This window comes from Cervus elaphus, chromosome 20 (assembly GCF_910594005.1).
Source record: "Cervus elaphus chromosome 20, mCerEla1.1, whole genome shotgun sequence".
Taxonomy (NCBI): Eukaryota; Metazoa; Chordata; class Mammalia; order Artiodactyla; family Cervidae; genus Cervus; species Cervus elaphus.
In genome coordinates, this window is record NC_057834.1 from 80755288 (window position 1) to 80776549 (window position 21262).

At 43.2% G+C, this 21262-nt stretch overlaps 1 protein-coding gene and 1 long non-coding RNA gene across 14 annotated transcripts in view; both read left to right on the forward strand.

The window, feature by feature from the left end:
- LOC122677811 overlaps nt 1-12833 on the forward strand; it is a 118571-nt gene extending 105738 nt beyond the window's left edge. For 10 of the 11 annotated variants that reach the window (XR_006335931.1, XR_006335926.1, XR_006335930.1 and 7 more), the window contains one exon: nt 11438-12833. This is a non-coding gene — a long non-coding RNA (uncharacterized LOC122677811). The remainder of the gene's footprint in view (nt 1-11437) is intronic. The other variant, XR_006335922.1, reaches the window with a different exon arrangement.
- A 2007-nt stretch (nt 12834-14840) lies between these two features.
- The window catches only part of DDAH1 (dimethylarginine dimethylaminohydrolase 1), a 158565-nt gene continuing 152143 nt past the window's right edge, over nt 14841-21262 (forward strand). Inside the window, exon 1 of one of the 3 annotated variants that reach the window (XM_043877001.1) lies at nt 14841-15669. In XM_043877001.1, coding sequence (XP_043732936.1) covers nt 14986-15669 — 684 coding nt within the window. In that variant the 5' untranslated portion in view covers nt 14841-14985. Of the gene's footprint in view, nt 15670-15734; nt 15914-21262 lie in introns of those variants that run through there. The other 2 variants (XM_043877000.1, XM_043877002.1) reach the window with 2 other exon arrangements.

Genomic DNA, 21262 nt, shown 5'->3' on the forward strand with positions numbered 1-21262 from the left:
CACACACACACACACACACACACACACACACAAGGGGTGGAGCCAGGATTTTTAAAAAGGGCTATTTGTATGCTGACTGTCTTAACCAGGGGGAAGAAGGAGGAGAACATATTTCACATGTCATTCAAGTTAATTTTATTTAATTCTTTTCATAGCAATCCTGGATTGGTATTACTATTCCTGTTTTACATATGAGGCTCTGAGGCTCAGAAAGGTTAAGCAAATTGTGCAAGATCACACAGCTGTGACAGAGCCAGGATTCAAACCCAGACCACAAGCTCTCTACTACCCTGAGGCAATTAACAGGCATTGGAGCGATAGAATCAGAGACTCTTGAAACTGAAAGGGGTCCTGGTATAATCTTATTTTGTAAGAACAGAAACCCATTATTATAAAGGTGAACTGATACAAGTAGGGAGAGGTGAATGCCATTCATTGCTTTAATTAAGCCACTGAATTGAAGACTCAGCAATAAAAAAGATGTGTGTGTCTGCCAAGAGCTCCTCAGACTGGCAAGTAACATGGCATTGCATAACAGGAGTGAAAGCAAGAGTACAGGTGGGTCACATCTGGACTGAGACAGGGGAGGGGGAGAAGGCTTCTTGGAAGGTAATGCCTTTGCTGAGTCTTAAAGAAGGATTAAGAGTTGCTCAAGCAGGAATGGGGTCAAGCACATTCCAGGGGATACTATATGATGTCCAGAGGCCCATGTAAGAGAAAAATGAGAAAGTGACCAGAATGAGAATGGGGTCTTGTGGCCCACGGTAAGGCATTTGGACTTCATTCTGAGGGTACTAGGGAGCCAATGGAGGATTTAGGCAAGAGAGTGGCATAGTCAAATTTGTAGTTTAGAAAGACCACTCTGGATAGGAGGGCTGTGTGAGAATCCAGGAGACCAATGATTATATTCTGGACTTGGTGGTGGCAGAGTGAATGGAGAGACATGGATGGATTTGACCCATCTTTAGGAGACTGATCTCTCAGACTTGATTGATTCAATTTGGAGACAAAGAAGAAAGTGAAGCTAAGGATAAGCCTCAGACCTGGAAAAGGTCACTTTTCATTGCAATCCCAAAGAAAGGCAATGCCAAAAAATGCTCAAACTACTGTACAATTGCACTCATCTCACATGCTAGCAAAATAATGCTCAAAGTTCTCCAAGCCAGGCTTCAACAGTACATGAACAGTGAACTTCAGATTACTGGCTTGAGCAACAATTTGTGTGGAGGGAAAAGAGAATAGAAGGGGAAAAGGAGCAGTCTGGACAGAACACAATAAACTCAGTTCTGGGCATGTTGACGTTGGAGTTAAGGTAGGACTAAAAACATTGGAGTTAAGGTGGGACTACAAATATGCTACTGGGGATCAGTGGAGAAATAACTCCAGAAAGAATGAAGAGATAAGCTAAAGCAAAAATAACATCCAGTTCTGGATGTGACTGGTGATGGAAGTAAAGTCTGATGCTGTAAAGAACAATACTGCATAGGAACCAGGAATGTTAGGTCCATGAATCAAGGCAAATTGAAAGTGGTCAAACAGGAGATGGCAAGAGTGACATTTTAGGAATCAAAGAACTAAAATGGATTGGAATGGTGAATTTAACTCAGATGATCATTATATCTACTACCGTGGGGAAGAATCCCTTAGAAGAAATGGAGTAGCCATCATAGTCAACAAAAGAGTCTGAAATGCAGTACTTGGATGTGATCCCAAAAACAACAGAATGATCTCTGTTTGTTTCCAAGGCAAACCATTCAATATCACAGTAATCCAAGTCTATGTCCTGACCAATAATGCTGAAGAAGCTGAAGTTGAATGGTTCTAATGAAGACCTACAAGACCTTCTAGAATTAACACCCCCAAAAGATGTCCTTTTCATTATAGGGGACTGGAATGCAAAAGTAGGAAGTCAAGAAATACCTGGAATAACAGGCAAATTTGGCCTTGGAGTACAGAATGAAGTAGGGCAAAGGCTAACAGAGTTTTGCCAAGAGAATGCACTGGTCAAAGCACAAACACCCTCTTCCAACAACACAAGAGATGACTCTACACATGAACATCACCAGATGGTAAACACCGAAATCAGACTGATTATATTCTTTGCAGCCAAAGATGGAGAAGCTCTATACAGTCAGCAAAAACAAGCCCAGGAGCTGACTGTGGCTCAGATCATGAACTCCTTATTGCCAAATTCAGACTTAAATTGAAGAAAGTAGGGAAAACCACTAGACCATTCAGTTCAGTTCAGTTCAGTCACTCAGTCATGTCCAACTCTTTGCGACCCCATGAATCGAAGCATGCCAGGCCTCCCTGTCCAAAACCAACTCCTGGAGTTTACTCAAATTCATGCCCATAGAGTCGGTGATGCCATCCAGCCATCTCATCCTCTGTCTCCCCCTTCTCCTCCTGCCCCCAATCCCTCCCAGCATCAGGGTCTTTTCCAATGAGTCAACTCTTCGCATGAGGTGGCCAAAGTACTGGAGTTTCAGCTTCAGCATCAGTCCTTCTGGTGGGGTCCAGCCCCAGCAGGATCCAGGGGAACCCTCAGGATGAACGGCGTCGGCGAATGAGAGAGACAGTGAGACAAAGCTCGGGGCTAAGTCTGAAGTTTATTTTTGCACGGCTCCTTTATACCCTTAACAACATCTTTGGGGGAGGTGTATATTGCTTACACATAGGTCATCTCAAAACATTACAGCAACTTGACCTTCAACAGAAACTGGGTGTCACCCACATACTTTCGTTCACAAGAGTCTTTCTTATCATTTGGCCTTCAGGCCTGCTAACATTTTATGGCTTGCACCTGTGTGACTTAAGCAACTTCAGTAGCCGACCCTGTTTTTCTTATAATTAATCTATTTTCTTTCTAATAAGTGTCATCTCCATGGGAACTAGATAGGATTACATTTTTACAGAACAGAAATGCGAAGGACTGCAAAAACAGCAGATATGGCACAAAACAGGCTGTTAGTCTAAAAGTTAACTACCTGCAAGAAGTCGCCAGCTAATCTCTATCTAAAGTATTTTCTATTGGGCACATTTGTGACTATTATATGTGGAGCTTTTCTCACCCCGCGGAGGGGCCTATGCTTAATAGTTTCTTTTGTTAGCGTACTGTGTTTAGGATGTTTAGAACAATCAAGAGCATTTTGTGCAATGAGATCACACATTTATCAAACAAGCGAGAATGCCAGCAAAATGTTTGAATGGAAGCATTTCCTTCATCCCTGGCCCCTTCATAGGGTACCAGCGTCCAGGAGATTTATTAATTAGGGTTTTAAGTTGGTCCTCATTCAGTGAAAGAGGAGCAGGAGAGCTCTCGGCAGGCAACACAAGCATCTGCAGCAGGGCAAATAAGAACAACAGCAGAAAAGGGGGGAGGATACAGGGTGGGGTAGAGGCCGAGGCCAACCTGGAGGGTCCCTTATCCTAGACAGCCTTGCCTGTCAGGTTTTTTCCTCATGACCTTGTCATGGATGGGGTCCCGGACGGCCTTGCCTGCCCGGTATTTTCTTTATGACCTCGTCACGGGCGGGACCCCCCATAAGGGCTCCCGGCATCCTTCCAATGAACACCCAGGACTGATCTCCTTCAGTTGGACCTGAAGGATCTGGTTGGATCTCCTTGCAGTCCAAGGGACTCTCAAGAGTCCTCCAACACCATAGTTCAAAAGCATTAGTTCTTCTGTGCTCAGCTTTCTTCACAGTCCAACTCTCACATCCACACATGACCACTGGAAAAACCATAGCCTTGACTAGATGGACCTTTGTTGGCAAAGTAATGTCTCTGCTTTTTAATATGCTATCTAGGTTGGTCATAACTTTCCTTCCAAGGAGTAAGCGTCTTTTAACTTCATGGCTGCAATCACCATCTGCAGTGATGTGGGAGCCCAAAAAATAAAGTTTGACACTGTTTCCACTGTCTCCCCATCTATTTCCCATGAGGTGATGGGACCAGATGCCATGATCTTAGTTTTCTGAATGTTAAGCTTTAAACCAACTTTTTCACTCTCCTCTTTCACTTTCATCAAGAGGCTTTTTAGTTCCTCTTCACTCTCTGCCATAAGGGTGGTGTCATCTGCATATCTGAGGTTATTGATATTTCTCCCAGCAATCTTGATTCCAGCTTGTGCTTCTTCCAGACCAGCGTTTCTCATGATGTACTTTGCATATAAGTTAAATAAGCAGGGTGACAATATACAGCCTTGACACACTCCTTTTCCTATTTGGAACCAGTCTGTTGTTCCATGTCCAGTTCTAACTGTTGCTTCCTGACCTGAATACAGGTTTCTCAAGAGGCAGGTCAGGTGGTCTGGTATTCCCATCTCTTTCAGAATTTTCCACAGTTTCTTGTGATCCACACAGTCAAAGGCTTTGGCATAGTCAATAAAGCAGAAATAGATGTTTTTCTGGAACTCTCTTGCTTTTTCGATGATCCAGCGGATGTTGGCAATTTGATCTCTGGTTCCTCGGCCTTTTCTAAAACCAGCTTGAACATCTGGAAGTTCTTGGTTCACGTATTGCTGAAGCCTGGCTTGCAGAATCTTGAGCATTACTTTACTAGCATGTGAGATGAGTGCAATTGTGTGGTAGTTTGAGCATTCTTTGGGATTGCCTTTCTTAGGGACTGGAATGAAAACGGACCTTTTCCAGTCCTGTAGCCACTGCTGAGTTTTCCAAATTTGCTGGCATATTGAGTGTAGCACTTTCACAACATCATCTTTCAGGATTTGAAATAGCTCAACTGGAATTCCATCACATCCACTAGCTTTGTTTGTAGTGATGCTTTTTAAGGCCCACTTGACTTCACATTCCAGGATGTCTGGCTCTAGGTCAGTGATCACACCACTGTGATAATCTGGGTGGTGAAGATCTTTTTTGTACAGTTCTTCTGTGTATTCTTGCCACCTTGTCTTAGTATCTTCTGCTTCTGTTAGGTCTATACCATTTCTGTCCTTTATCGAACCCATCTTTGCATGAAATGTTCCCTTGGTATCTCTAATTTTCTTGAAGCAGTCTCTAGTCTTTCCCATTCTGTTGTTTTCCTCTGTTTCTTTGCATTGATCGCTGAGGAAGGCTTTCTTATCTCTCCTGGCTATTCTTTGGAACTCTGCATTCAAATGAGACTATCTTTCCTTTTCAAGTATGACCTAAATCAAATCCCTTATGATTATACAGTGGAAGTGAGAAATAGATTTAAGGGACTAGATCTGATAGACAGAGTGCCTGATGAATATGGACAGAGGTTCATGATGTTGTAAGGAGACAGGGTCAAGACCACCCCTAAGAAAAAGAAATGCAAAAAGGCAAAATGGTTGTCTGAGGAGGCCGTACAAATAGCTGTGAAAACAAGAGAAGCAAAAGGCAAAGGAGAAAAGGAAAGATATACCTGTTTGAATGCAGAGTTCCAAAGAATAGCAAGGAGAGATAAGAAAGCCTTCCTCAGTGATCAGTGCAAAGAAATAGAGGAAAACAGTAGAATGGGAAAGACTAGAGATTGCTTCAAGAAAATTAGAGATGCCAAGTGAACATTTCATGCAAAGATGGGCTCAATAAAGGACAGAAATTGTATGGAACTAACAGAAGCAGAAGATATTAAGAATAGGTGGCAAGAATACACAGAAGAACTATACAAAAAAGATCTTCACAACCCAGATAATCATCATGATGTGATCACTCACCTAGAGCCAGACATCCTGGAATGTGAAGTCAAGTGGGCCTTAGGAAGCATCACTATAAACAAAGCTAGTGGAGGTGATGGAATTCCAGTTGAGCGATTTCAAATCCTGAAAGATGATGCTGTGAAAGTGCTGTACTCAATATGCCAGCAAATTTGGAAAACTCAACAGAAGCCAGAGGACTGGAAAAGGTCAGTTTTCATTCCAATAACAAAGAAAGGCAATCCCAAAGAATGCTCAAACTACCACACAATTGCACTCATCTCACATGCTAGTAAAGTAATGCTCAAGATTCTCCAAGCTAGGCTTCAACAGTACATGAACCATGAACTTCCAGATGTTCAAGAAAAGTCAGAGGAACCAGAGATCAAATTGTCAACATCCTTTGGATCGTCAAAAAAGCAAGAGAGTTCCAGAAAAACATCTATTTCTGCTTTACTGACTATGCCAAAGTCTTTGACTGTGTGGATCACAACAAAGTGTGAAAAATTCTGAAAGAGATGTGAATACCAGACCACCTGACCTGTCTCCTGAGAAATCTGTATGCAGGTCAAGAAGCAATAGTTACAACTGGACATGGAACAACAGACTGGTTCCAAATCGGAAAGGAGTATATCAAGGCTGTATATTGTCACCCTGCTTATTTAACTTATATGCAGAAAACATCATGAGAAATGCTGGACTGGATGAAGCACAAGCTGGAATCAAGATTGCCAGGAGAAGTATCAATAACCTCAGATACGCAGATGACACCACCCTTATGGCAGAAAGCAAAGAAGAACTAAAGAGATTCTTGATGAAAGTGAAAGAGGAGAGTGAAAAAGTTGGTTTAAAACTCAACATTCAGAAACCTAAGATCATAGAAACCTAAGATCTGGTCCCATCACTTCAGGGCAAATAGATGGGGAAACAATGGAAACAGTGAGAGACTTTATTCTGGGGACTCAAAAATCTCTGCAGTTGGTGACTGCAGCCATGAAATTAAAAGACACTTGCTGCTTTCAAGAAACATTATGAACAACCTTGACAGCATATTAAAAAGCAGAGACATTACTTTGCCAACAAAGGTCCGTCTAGTCAAAGCTATGGTTTTTTCAGTAGTCATGTGTGGATGTGAGAGTTGGAGTGTAAAGAAAGCTGAGCACAGAAGAATTGATGCTTTTGAACTAAGGTGTTGGAGAAGATTCTTGAGATCCCTCGGACAGCAAGGAGATCCAACCAGTCCATCCTAAAGGAAATCAGTCCTGAACATTCATTGGAAGGACTGATGTTGAAGCCGAAACTCCAATACTTTGGTCACCTGATGCAAAGAACTGACTCATTAGAAAAGACTCTGATGCTCGGAAAGATTGAAGGTGGGAGTAGAAGGAGACAACAGAGGATGAGATGGTTGGATGGCATCACCGACTCACTGGACATGAGTTTGAGTAAACTCCAGGAGTTGCTGATGGACAGGGAGGCCTGGAGTGTTGCAGTCCATGAGGTACCAAAGAGTCGGACATGACTGAGCAACTGTACTGAACTGAACTGAAAAAGAGGGATGACTTCCAGGCAGCTCTGAAGCTCAGGAGAGAGTGTGGAACCAGCAGTGACAGTTTAGGCACTGATGAAATTGAGGTGACATTTGAAGTCATGGACCTAGATTAGTCTTTCCAGAGGAGGGAGCATTTAAAGCTGGAAGAAGAGGAAAGGAGACTGAAACTAGAGACTTAGTCAACATTTAAAAGCAATGAAACAGAAGCAGATGGAGACAGAGCACTAGAGAAAAGAAGCCAGCAGAGAGCAGTATCACTGATGCAAAAGAGGAAAACTGGAAGGAGAATTCCCAGGACATACGTGATCTAATCCTACATTCAAACAATTTTAGGTTGATACGGAGAAAGCACACAGGACATTGCTCTTCATAAGGAAATGAGGCAATTTGATTTCATAAGGAAATGAAGGGGGCTTATCAGAGCCTAATCTATTTCTTTTCCACAAACATGTATTTAGAAATGAAGTGAAAGTGTTAGTCATTCAGTCATGTCTGACTCTTTGTGACCCCATAGACTGTAGCCCACCATGTTTCTCTGTCCATGGAGTTCTCCAGGCAAAAATAATGGAGTAGGTTGCCACTCCCCTCTCTAGGGGATCTTCCCAATCCAGGTTTAAACCCGGGTCTCCTGCGTTGCGGGCAGATTCTTTATGGTCTGAGCCACGAGAGAAACCCCAAATCTATTTCTTCCCCACAAATCTAAGTTTGGAATAATTATGAAAAATATTTCTGGAAAGATAATATTGCAAAAAACTCTGATAAACTGAAAAAATTATTAAGTGGCAGGGTCACACTAATCTATACATATCATCATAACATATGAGAAACTTGTGATTCACACTCAGTACATTTATGTAGTACTTTGCACACTTCAGGATACTTTGCTGATCTCCTTAGCCCTTGAAATGGTTATAATGAAGTAGATGATTCTGGCATCAGTGGGTTATTACACTGCTAAGAGAAAGTAATAAGCAACATAAGAAGAAGAATATAGAAAGAGTTATGGAAGTTCAGAAAAGGGAAATGTTGCTCGTGTGGAAGGGGGTGAGCTTTGAAGAGCCAAGAGTACTTAGTGCTTACCATGTGCCCTGTTACTGAGATAGGTACTGTATTAACTCGTTTGGAGAACTTGGATATGTTGAGTGGTAGAAATGGGCATTTTACACAGAGGTAGATGGAAACTTTGGTATTCATTATTGTGTCTGGCACAAAAGTGCAATAGCTACTAATACTAGTGGTTATCATTAATTATTTCTTGGTGCCAGGTACAATGCTAAGATCCTTTTGTACATGCTGTCACATTTCAGCTTCAGAGCAGCCACTTTATACATAAACTCAAGTGACTCACCCAAATGAGGTCCCTGGTCAAAAACAAACAGCATGCTCAGCTGACAATTTTTGAAGAGGATGTTTAGTAGGATTTCTTTTAAAAAGGAAATGTTTTTAGAGGTATAGGCAGAGTAAAAGAGAATGAATAAGGAATGTTGAGGCACCCAGAGGCTAGCAAAAACAGGAAGCCATTACCACCCTTAGATATAGATAATTCAAAAAACATCACAAAATGGTTCAAGCTGCTGCTGCTAAGTCACTTCAGTCGTGTCCGACTCTGTGTGACCCCATAGACAGCAGCCCACCAGACTCCTCCGTCCCTGGGATTCTCCAGGCAAGAACACTGGAATGGGTTGCCATTTCCTTCTCCAATGCATGAAAGTGAAAAGTGAAAGTGAAGTTGCTTAGTCGTGTCCGACTCCTAGCGACCCCATGGACTGCAGCCTACCAGACTCCTCCATCCATGGGATTTTCCAGGCAAGAGTACTGGAGTGGGGTGCTGTTGCCTTCTCTGGTTCAAGCTGAGTTGGAGTCAACTGGCTACTTCTTTCCAAAGCATAGAAATTAGGAATTCTCCCTTCGCTGCTTTCATCAATATTCTTACATCAAACATTATGTCATGGCTATGTTGGTCCCTTGATCCCTTCTGCAACTACACTGATCAACATTCACAGTGCCAAAAAATACTTTGAGAAATTGGAGAGGGTGGATAGCCCCAAGCACAGCCTCATGCATCGAATATTGCCAAATGCTTTCTGAAAATGCTAAATTGCCTTTTCTTCGCATCCTCTTTTTCTTTAATATTCATAATGTTGTATACTTAAAAGAGAACTTTAAAATGTGCTGTTTACTACCTTCATGTAAGTAGTTACATGATGTTATAAGATCCCAGCCAGGAGCTAGAATCACCAAAATGAGGGACCACCAGACAGAAGTTATGGTTATAAAAGGGTTGTTGTTAGAACCATGAAAAGCAGGAAGGGAGTAAGAGGAAGAAATATGTTGATTTCTGTTTCCTCTTGTCCTCCCATCTCCTGTAAGAGCTCCCCATTGGCCAAAGCCAACAATAATGGGATACCAGATGATATGGTCCATGAAGGGCAGTCCCCTTGGTTTAGAGCAAGACAGAAAATAGTGAAGCCTGGGTCTTGGGCACACCAAGATTACACAACTAAGATGCAGGAGTGTCAGGAGTCAAAGTCAGATTTATTATGCCTTATTCACTGCTTTTATTTCTCTTCCATACACATTGTACGTGTCTGGTAAATATTTGTTTAAAGAATGAATTCCCAGATGAAAGTTGAAGAAGCCAAGATTAGGGGCTACAAATCCTGACTTTAGGAACCAGAACCCTGGAACCACCTCCCTGTCTATAAAATGCTGCCTGGCCGTTGGAACAAACATAACTTACATTGTACATCAAAGGAAATCTGCAGCAGTCAGTTTCCGCCACAGTAAAACTCTTTGCGTCAAACTTAATGATTCTTATCTGGAAACACTCAGGACTTAGTGTCAGAATGCAGACTTATGGTATTTACTTGATCTAGTATTTTCAGTATTGGGGAAGATGAGGACACCACTGAGCCTTCATTCTCTTTAAGGATTCCAACCCCTATCCTCAAACACCCATGCCCCAATGAAAACAAATATTATATCTGCTGAAAATGGAGTAATAGGAGTAAGGCATGAATGTCTATTTTAATCCTGAAATAACTGCTATCTAAATTTGACTTCAAATGTAGATCTTGATATATTATCAATGGAGAAGAAAAATTGCCTCTGTATCAGTTAGTGTCCAGCCAGGAGCATACAAACAGTTCTAGGTATTCCAAATAGAATTTAAACAGGGAATTAGTTACAAAGATCTTGAAATTTGTGGAAGAGAAAAAGGAGCAATTTGACCATAAGCTCCATAATGTAATTCACAATTACATCTCCTGTACCTGGTATGTGGCAAAGATTCCAAAATGTGTATTGAATCTATGATTACACTTGTGAGTGAGATTTGGTCTATCAGTCTAGGAAGGTCAAGGGTTCTGCTGGAAGGCATTAGGATAGCTATATGACTCTGATAATTCAAGGGATGTGAGTATGTGGTTTGGCCATTGGTAGGAAATCATGTTCAAAGCCTTCTGTTCAAAACCTGTCAGTGTTACTGTGTAGCACAGAGACCCCTACTCAATATTCCATGACAATCTATATGAGAAAAGTATCTGAAAAATGATGAATATATGTATATGTATAGCTGAATCACTTTGCTACACTTCTAAAACCAACACAACATTGTAAATCAACTATAATACAATAAAATTTAAAAAACCCAAAACAATAACAAACTCCCCCCAAATCTGTTAATGGATAATATTTAAGGAACACCTACTGGGTGCTAGATACCATTTCTGGCACTTTACTAAGACATTTGTATTATTAATTTTAACCTTCCTAATAATCCTATGATAATGGGTTCATTGTTTCCAGTTTCATATATGAGGAAGAAAAGGAGGCAAAGAGTTTTTAAGTAACACAACTAAGAGCATACAACAAGAAAATAGCAGAGCCAAGCTTCCACCCACAAAGTTTGGCTTCAGAAGCTACACTCAGTCTCCACACCATATGTCTCTCCACTGCTCAAGCGATGAAAGCTTAAACCTTTCTACCTTTATTCTCCATTTTCTCCATTGTACTCTGGGGCACAAACCAGCTAGCTGTTTCCCCAACCTGTTTCCTCTCCTTTCTGGGCTCATAGAAGACTATTCCCCAGCTCTTCCCTTTGGTTACTGTAGCTGTATGATTGAGTTCCAGCCAGAGGAGAGTGAGCAGAGGTGATGTATATCACTTCCTGGCCTGGCCCATCAAGCCTCTTACATCTGATACTGCATGTTATAATTTTCTTTCAGCTTGAAGAAGGTGAGCATGGTGAACTTGGATGCCATATTTGAAAGTGTTGGAGCCACAAAATGGAAGAAGGCCAGACCCCTGCATGTTGTTTGGAGAAGAGTCAGGAACCAATCAAGAACATCTGTGTTAGCTTTTAAGTGAACAAGAGATACACCATCAACTTGGTTCCACCATATGTGTTGGGGTCATTTTGTTACAGCAGCTAGAGTTATCTTTTCCAATGCATACCTGATTTGAGCTGATCTGTTGTTCCTTGAACGTGCATTTGGCTTTTGCACATACTTTTCCTTGGGATTCTTATTCTATTCTTCCAAATAGTCACATCCTAAAAATTATTCGAGGCCTAAACCAAGTCCACTCATCTTCAAGCAGCTCTCTTTCACTCCCACTAGCTACAGTGCTTTCTTTTTCGCTTAACTTCCTATACCACTTTGTTGATTGTATCTCTCATGTGCTCTTAGCATAGCTCTAATTTTGGATGTCTTGTTTTCCCAGTAATCTCTTCAAGGTCAAGGATCATGTTTTAAAGCTTCCTGTATGTCTCTGAAGTACATAACATGGTGGTGTGCCTTGAGAATGCTCAATAAATGTCTGTGAGAAAAATGAATTTATATATGTATTAGACTCAATAAAGTCCATGTTCCCAAAAATAGTCTTTCATCACTCAAGCAGGAAGGCATGTAAATGTAATTTACTGGAGTTTGTCTTTATTATTCTTTTCACCAACATACACATTCTAACACTTTTTGACAACTGCTTAGAAGAGACAGAAGGCATGCTTATCAAATTTCAGATGACACAAAACTAGAGGTAATAAATAATGCACAGGATGACAGAATCAAAATGAGGCAAGTTGGAATGAAGCAGATAACATTTACTGGGGGTAACTGCAAAATTAAATTTTTTTAAAAAAGGCCCAATTTCAGTATGGAACATGTGGCTAATGTCAATTTATAGGAAAAATCTTTCAGGTTTTAACTGGCTGCTGGGTTGACATGAGCCCCGAGTGGATACATGGGACTTTGTTTATAATTAGGCTCAAGGCACTTGGTGGCAAAGTACTCAGGCTTTAACAAGGCATGGGCATGAATTAAGCTTGCTAGGTGGGGACCAATGGAGGTAGATGAAACCTCAATGTTAAGTAAAGAGGGGAACAAAGTCCCATATTTTAGCCTGGGCAAGCTCAGCACATGAGGTAACTTTCACCAGTAGCACTGGTGGGAATCCCCGGCTGAGGACACCATCAAGTAATTTCTGGACACTAATTTGGTGCCAACAGCATGGGTCCCCTGAGAGTTTTGCCTCAGAAGTAGAACCCAGTAGGTCTCAAAGGTTTGTTATGTTACTTTTGGTCCCACTTCCCAGCATCAGGGTCAGAGCTGTCCTTCACTTAAAACCAGTCACTTTCAGAGCTGAGAAATGCCATGTCATCTGGGTAAGTTCAAGTCATCCTTGAGAAAGAGAGAGGAGAGAAGGCAGATCACATCTCCTCTGTGCTTAACCGAGACAACTGTTTCAGGATCCTTAGCTAGATCTCTCCTTGAAACCTACAATGCATGTTTGCATGCTTAGTTGCTAAGTTGTGTCTGACTCTGCAACCCCATGGACCCACCAGGTCCTCTGTCCATGGGACTTCCCAGGCAAGAATACTGGAGTGGGTTGCCATTGCTTCCTCCAGGGGCTTAGGCAGTGTTAATAGTAGCCTAGCACCTGGAATAAGGGTCCTACTATAGTCTGTGAGAGTCAGGCCACACAGGAAGAATTGTTTCTATTCTAGATACTATGATTTAAAAGGGATACTGGCAAACTGGTATGAACCAAAATATTGAAGAGATTTAGAATATTGAAGAGATTTAGAAACCAATCACTAGTTCTTTTTTGGTGGGTTAGCCTCAAGGCCCGGAGTGGGTTAGGACAGTGAGTGGAAGGGGGTGTCAGGTAGCAAGGAGAGCAGAACTGTCTTCGGATATGTGAATGCTGCCTTGTGAAAGAACACTAGCGTGTTAGGTAATGGCAGAAGGCAGAACTGGGACCAAGGGTATATAAGCCCCAAATGAAAATTTTTTACTTGTGATAACTCTGAAAGTAGAATACACTTTGTGAGTGAGTTAGAATGTTCAAGTAAAGAATTGGTGACTGTCATAGATGTTTTAGCTGGAATTCCAGAACATTGGGTAGGGAGTTAAATGAAAGTGATTCTAAGATCCCATTCAAATCTAATGTTCTATGATTAATTAATCTTTAAATTAGAAATGTGCTACAGAATTTGAGGAAAGAAGATTATTACCTGAGATGATTTTGGAGTCACAAGCTGAAGCGGATCTTCCCCTCAAAAAGAGCAGAACCCATGGATTATTTTATCTGTAATGCGTGAGATGGAAAATAGAAGCCTAGTACCATTATGAAGGAAAAGGAACTCCCGAGGGGCATGAGAAAAGAAACGTTTAATAAATATGAGAACTTCAGAGTCTGAACAGGCTGAGGGGAAGGCAAGGGAGGAATTTGGAAACCCTCTTTCCCAAAGACATCAAAAGAGTTGTGATGCTCCACATCTGAAACTGCTCAAGGTGAGCACTCCTCTATGGCTGATGAAAACACACTTGGTTTTTTACTCCCTATTCTGGAGGCAAACTTTCACTTTCTGGAGGCAAAAACTCCAGAATCACACATAATCACAGTGTTCATAACACTTTCCCCATGACTCTGTAAAGAATCCGCCTGTAATGCAGGAGACTCAGGAGACCCTGGTTCAATCTCTGTGTTGGGAAGATCGCCTGGAGAAGATCATGGCAGCCCACTCCAGTATTCTTGCCTGGAGAATCCCATGGACAGAGGAGTTTGGTGGGCTACAGTTCTTGGGGTCCAAAGAGTTGGACAGGACTGATGGAACTGAGCAGGCGCGCACCCACTCTGTTCATAAGAACTGATTGTCCTTGAAACACTGTGAGTTTCTGTATGTCTATTTCTCTCTGCGTTTCTTGTCCCTGCAGACAGGAAGGAATAAGATCCTTTTCACAATCTCGAGTCTGGCGAGGGGTGAGGGGGTCATTTGCAGAGAAAGTCAAGGTAACATGGCATGCACGTGTGCTCAGTCGTGTCTAACTCTTTGGGACCCCAAGGACTGTAGTCTACCAGGCTCCTCTGTCCATGGGATTATCAGGACAAGAATAACGGAGTGTGTAGAATACTTGAGTGGGTTGCCATTATCCAGGGGATCTTCCAGACCTAGAGATCAAACCCGTGTCTGCTGCATTGGCAGGTGGATTCTTTACCACCGGGCCATCTGACAAGCCCCAGGGTAACATGGACTTGGGTACAAAGACAGATTCTCATCCTGGGAACTGGAGGGGGAGGTTGGGGTTGGGGGCAGTACCACATGCTGGGGAACCTAGGAAAGCAGAATAGGGAGAGAAGTCAAAGTATCTATCCAGAAAGGAATCATCCCATCCTTGGCTTCCCGACCACCAAGAAACCCCTTCCAGTCTCTCTGCGCAGACCACAGCCGCTCTCCAAATGTGAGGGGTGCACCTGCGGCGAAATACAGGTAATGTCAGGTTCCGGTACCGCGCCTTTTGGCCGAGGTTCGCCCCCCAGCCAGCCACCAGCGCACACCTCTCGAGCTCCCCGCTTCCTCGGCCGCCGCCTTCACCCCGACTTCGTGCGACGGTCTTCGCGCGACGGTCCACTACAACTCCCGCCTGGGCCGCCTGCAAACCCGAGAGCGCCGAGTGGGCGCGCGGGTTGCGCGCGGGCAGGCGCCCGGAGCTCTGGGCATGCTCAGTCGCGCGGGCAGGGCTCCGGGCGCGAGCCGGGCTCCCGCTGCACCACATTCGCCGGCTGCCAAGGGGAGCCGCCGGGCGCTCGCAGACTCGGTGAGCGCTGCCCGCACAAGACCCTACCGCCGCGCCCCGCGCCGCCACCCCGAGCCATGGCATCCCTCGGCCACCCAGCCGCCTTTGGCCGGGCCACCCATGTCGTGGTACGGGCGCTGCCCGAGTCCCTCGCCCAGCAGGCGCTGAGGCGCACCAAGGGCGACGAGGTGGATTTCGCCCGCGCTGAGCGGCAGCACCAGCTCTACGTGGGCGTGCTGGGCAGTAAGCTGGGGCTGCAGGTGGTGCAGCTGCCCGCCGACGAGAGCCTCCCAGACTGCGTGTTCGTGGAGGACGTGGCCGTGGTGTGCGAGGAGACGGCCCTGATCACCCGCCCCGGGGCGCCGAGCCGGAGGAAGGAGGTAACTGCCCGCCCGGAGAAGCGAGGGGTGCGGCCCGGGATGCTCGCCCGGCCCTCACGTGCCGAGCGCGACCGACTTGCCGGGGAAATCGCGGAACTGGCCCCCGGGCTAGTTCAGAACTTCCCATTTAGGGGAGAGGGTGTGTGTGCAGAGAGAAGTTCATTGTTCACGCCTCCCGGCTGCCGGCGCAGCTTGAATGCCTTGGAGAGGACCCGACTGAGTGTGGTCGTGCAGACTCGGGCAGGTGGGTGGGGTGGGGAATCCATCTCACAGCATTTTTATTTGTAAAGATTAAAAAGCAGTAAAGGCAGTGCAACTCTGCCCGTTTCCCAGGGAGCTGGGGGCTGGGAGAGGTGCCCTTCCAGGCGGGCGGGTGGAGGCTGGGCGAGGGGCTCTGAGGGCGGGTTGGTGACCCTGAACCCCCAAGTCCTGCCAGGAGCTGGGAGCAGGGCTGTCCAGACGAAGGAACGGGGTGTCGGTTCCCATAGATCTACGGTGTCCCAAGTTACTTTTCAGTGGTGGAGAGAGTCCCGCAGAAGGGGACTAACAAGTGAATGAATGTAAGACTGGCTTGTTGCTGAGCGGTGGTGTCTGGGTTGGAAAAGCTGTATTCAGTGTAGGGTGTTGGGTGTGTATATGTGTGTGTGTGTCTAATTGGAAATGGTTTCACAAATTCCATAATTTTTATTCTCTCTACTTTAAAACTCATAGTAATTAGAGCTTTTTGTTTTCTCAAAGGATGGTTTAAAATATTTTAAACTTTGAATATATTTAAAATATTGCAGTTTGTGAAAATGGCAGTGATTGCTTTAAACTACTTTAAATATTGCAGTTTGTGAAAATGGCAGTGACTGCTTTAAACACAAGATAGGTTAGTGGGGAGAGACAAATAGAGTGAGATTGGATTTTAAAATGCCATCTGGCCTGGGATTCTTCTCATTGCCTGCTAAGAGCTGGGGCTCAAGACTCTAGGTTGCTATTGGCATCAAGTGGCATTGCAAGAAGCTGCCGGTTTCTTTCTTATACGGAGGTTAGGGATTTTTTTTCTCTCCCTATTTTGTCTTTATTTGATTCACATTGGAAGTGTCTCACAGAGCTCATAGTTTAAAATGTGCTTATTCTCCACCTGCTTCACTGCACGGATGGATGATAGAACTTTGCTTGACCTGAGAGAAAAAGCATATTTGGTTTATTTCTCACTGAGATTATCAGCTTTTTTTTTTTTCCTTCCCCACCCTGCCTTAGCAGAAAACCAAGAGTAACAGGTCGCATTCTCTTAGCTCTTTTATCTCCTTTGCCATGCCTCTGCATCTTTGAGTCTGTGAGATGACTTGCTCCGTTTTAAACTGATAAGCACGTAACCACATTTGAACACTTTCTGATGTGTCCTAGGCCATATGGCAAAACTGTGGTTTGTTTAAAAGAGTAAGGTAGATTTTTAAAAACCCTTTCAAAATGGCACTCATTTGTTGAGGCTGGTCCAATTTCCTGTTAAGAGACTGTGAGTATATTTAATCATCCATTTCATTTTATTCCTGTAATAAAACCTTTCAAATTTTGGCCTTCCTGATGCTAAAGTGGGCAGTGATCTGTGGCCCACTGCCAGAGGCTGCGTAGTGTAATAGATAAGAACATCAGACTGAATGTAATCCTGTGACCTTGGGGACTATCTCTTGCCTCAGTTTTCTTATCTGCAAAGTGGGCATAATCATACCTATTTCATAGAATTGTGGTAATAAATTTATTAATCCATCTGAAATATAGAGGGCAGGACATTTCATGAAGTGTTTTTATTCACTTCCCAGTGGGTCATGGAAGATTTGCTCCTTGAGCAATAAGAAGTCTACTGTACACTGATGCAATTATAGTGACATGTCCCCATCCCAGGGTGAAGGGGAGTTGTCTTCATGCCTTAGGTTCCATCCTAATCTGCTCTGTAGCACTGCCTCCCAGGTTGAGTTTTCTGCTGGTGTGTGGCCCCTCCCCACATCACCTTTGCCTTTGCCATTGCCTCTGATCAGATCCCCAGGGTAACAGACCTTCCAACCAGAGAAAGGAATTCAGGCAGTCACGTTGGGTGGGGTGCTTCGGAGATCTCTTTGAAATCTCTATTAGTTTGCTGCCTACATTGAAGTTAATAAATGCTTGCTGAGTGAATGAACAAATGAATTAATAAAATACTAGTTAGCTTCCCAGGTGGTTCAATGTTAAAGAATCCACCTGCCAAGCAAGAGACATGGTTCGATCCCTGGGTCAGGAAGATCCCCTTGAGAAGAAACATGTAACCCACTCCAGCATTATCACCTGGAAAATTCCATGGACAGAGGACCCTACAGGAGGCTACAGTCCATGGAGTCACAAAAGAGTTGGATATGACTTAGCAACTAAGCAGCTAACAGCTAAACAATTAGCTAATATCAGTAAGCTGATAATAATTACTTCAAGGCCCTCTTGAATTATTATATATAAATATTTCATTTAACACTAATCTCCCTAACTGAAATTCCACAACAGCCAAAGCGTTATTTTAATATTATTAACACTGATCTCCTTGTTTCCTGTCTCTTACTACTCATTCCATTTTCTGCACTGTAGCCAAGTTGGTCTTTCTAAAACTCAAATCTGATCCTGTTCCTCTTCTGATTAAAATTCTAGAAGGGCCTCCACTGAGCTTGATAAACCCATTGCTCTGGGCTCTCCTTGCCTTTTCAGCTTTAGCTGCGTCTCTGACCCCACCCCACATGCCTCTCAACCCTTGGCTCAAGCCAGCTTCTTTTTCTGAGTCACCATGCTATTGCTTTTTGGGCATACATTCCTCCTTCACCCAGGACATTATTTCTCCTTCCTCTCCTGCATTTTATCTGGCTTTTCCGACTCAAGTGTCAGTTCTCAGCTTACTGTTACCATTAATATTATTAGCTAATTGTTACTGGGTGCTTGCCATTTGCCAGACATTGTGCTGCATTTATGACATGCATTTCATTGAATGTTCACATCAACTCTTCTGCTCATTGTTATCATTATTTGTGTTTAAAAGTTGATGACACTGAGTCTTAGTGAGATTAAATAAATTGCCCAAGGCAACCCACTCAGTATTCTTGCCTTGAGAACCCCATAACAGTATGAAAAGGCAAAAAGATAGGACACTGAAAGATGAACTCCCCAGGTTGGTAGGTGCACAATATGCTACTGGAGATCAGTGGAGAAATAACTCCAGAAAGAATGACGGGATGGAGCCAAAGCAAAAACAACACCCAGTTGTAGATGGAACTGGTGATGGAAGCAAGGTTTGATGCTGTAAAGTGCAATATTGCATAGGAACCTGGAATGTTAGGTTCATGAATCAAGGCAAATTGGAAGTGATCAAACATGACATGGAAAGAGTGAACATCAACATTCTAGGAATCAGCAAACTAAGCTGAACTGGAATGGGTGAATTTAACTCAGATGGCCATTATACCTACTACTGTGGGCAGGAATCCCTTAGAAGAAATGGAGTAGCCATCACAGTCAACAAAAGAGTCCAAAATGCAGTACTTGGATGCAATCTCAAAAACAACAGAGTGATCTCTGTTCGTTTCCAAGGCAAACCATTCAATATCATGGTAATCCAAGTCTATGCCCTGACCAGTAATGGTGAAGAAGCTGAAGTTGAAGAGTTCTATGAAGACCTACAAGACGTTATAGAACTAACATCCAAAAAAGATGTCATTTTCATTATAGGGGACTGGAACGCAAAAGTAGGAAGTCAAGAAACACCTGGAGTAACAGGCAAATTTGGCCTTGGAGTACAGAATGAAGCAGGGCAAAGGTTAATAGAGTTCTGCCAAGAGATCACACTTGTCATAGCAAACACCCTCTTCCAACAACACAAGAGAAGACTCTACACATGGACATCACCAGATGGTAAACACCAAAATCAAATTGATTATATTCTTTGCAGCCAAACATGGAGAAGCTCTATACAGTCAGCAAAAACAAACCTGGGAGCTGACTGTGGCTCAGATCATGAACTCCTTATTGCCAAATTCAGACTTAAATTGAAGAAAGTAGGGAAAACCACTAGACCATTCAGATATGACCTAAATCAAATCCCTTATGATTATACAGTGGAAGTGAGAAATAGATTTAAGGGACTAGATCTGACAGACAGAGTGCCTGATGAACTATGGATGGAGGTTCGTGACATTGTACAGGAGATAGGAATCAAGACCATCCCCAAGAAAAAGAAATGCAAAAAAGCAAAATGGCTGTCTGAGGAGGCCTTACAAAGAGCTGTGAAAAGAAGGGAAGCAAAAAGCAAAGGAGAAAAGGAAAGATATACCCATTTAAATGCAGAGTTCCAGAGAATAGCAAGGAGAGATAAGAAAGCCTTCCTCAGTGATCAGTGCAAAGAAATAGAGGAAAACAGTAGAATGGGAAAGACTAGAGATCTCTTCAAGAAAATTAGAGATACCAAGGGAACATTTCATGCAAAGATGGGCTCAATAAAGGACTGAAATGATAGGGACCTAACAGAAGAAGAAGATATTAAGAAGAGGTGGCAAGAATACACAGAAGAACTATACAAAAAAAGTCTTCATGACCCAATAATCATGATGGTGTGATCACTCACCTAGAGCCAGACATCCTGGAATGTGAAGTCAAGTGGGGCATAGAAAGCATCACTATAAACAAAGCTAGTGGAGGTGATGGAATTCCAGTTGAGCTATTTCAAATCCTGAAAGATGATGCTGTGAAAGTGCTGTACTCAATATGCCAGCAAATTTGGAAAACTCAGCAGTGGCCATAGGACTGGAAAAGGTCAGTTTTCATTCCAGTCCCAAAGAAAGGCAATGCCAAAGAATGTTCAAACTACCACACAATTGCACTCATCTCACATGCTAGTAAAGTGATGCTTAAAATTCTCCAAACCAGGCTTCAACAGTACATGAACCTTGAACTTCCAGATGTTCAAGCTGATTTTAGAAAAGGCAGAGGAACCAGAGATCATATTACAACATCTGATGGATCATCAAAACAGCAAGAGAGTTCCAGAAAAACATCTATTTCTGCTTTATTGTCTATGCCAAAGCCTTTGACTGTGTGGATTACAATAAACTGTGGAAAATTCTGAAAGAGATGCGAATACCAGGCCACCTGACCTGCCTATTGAGAAACCTGTATTCAGGTCAGGAAGCAACAGTTAGAACTGGACATGGAACAACAGACTGGTTCCAAATCGGGAAAGGAGTTCAACAAGGCTGTATATTGTCACCCTGCTTATTTAACTTATATGCAGAGTACATCATGAGAAATGCTGGGCTGGAGGAAGCACAAGGTGGAATCAAGATTGCCGGGAGAAATATCAATAACCTCAGATATGCAGATGACACCACCCTTATGGCAGAAAGTGAAGAGGAACTAAAGAGCCTCTTGATGAAAGTGAGAGAGGAGAGTGAAAAAGTTGGCTTTAAGCTCAACATTCAGAAAATTAAGATCATGGCATCTGGTCCCATCACTTCATGGGAAATAGATGGGGAAACAGTGGAAACAGTGGCTGACTTTATTTTTCTGGGCTCCAAAATCACTGCAGATGGTGATTGCAGCCATG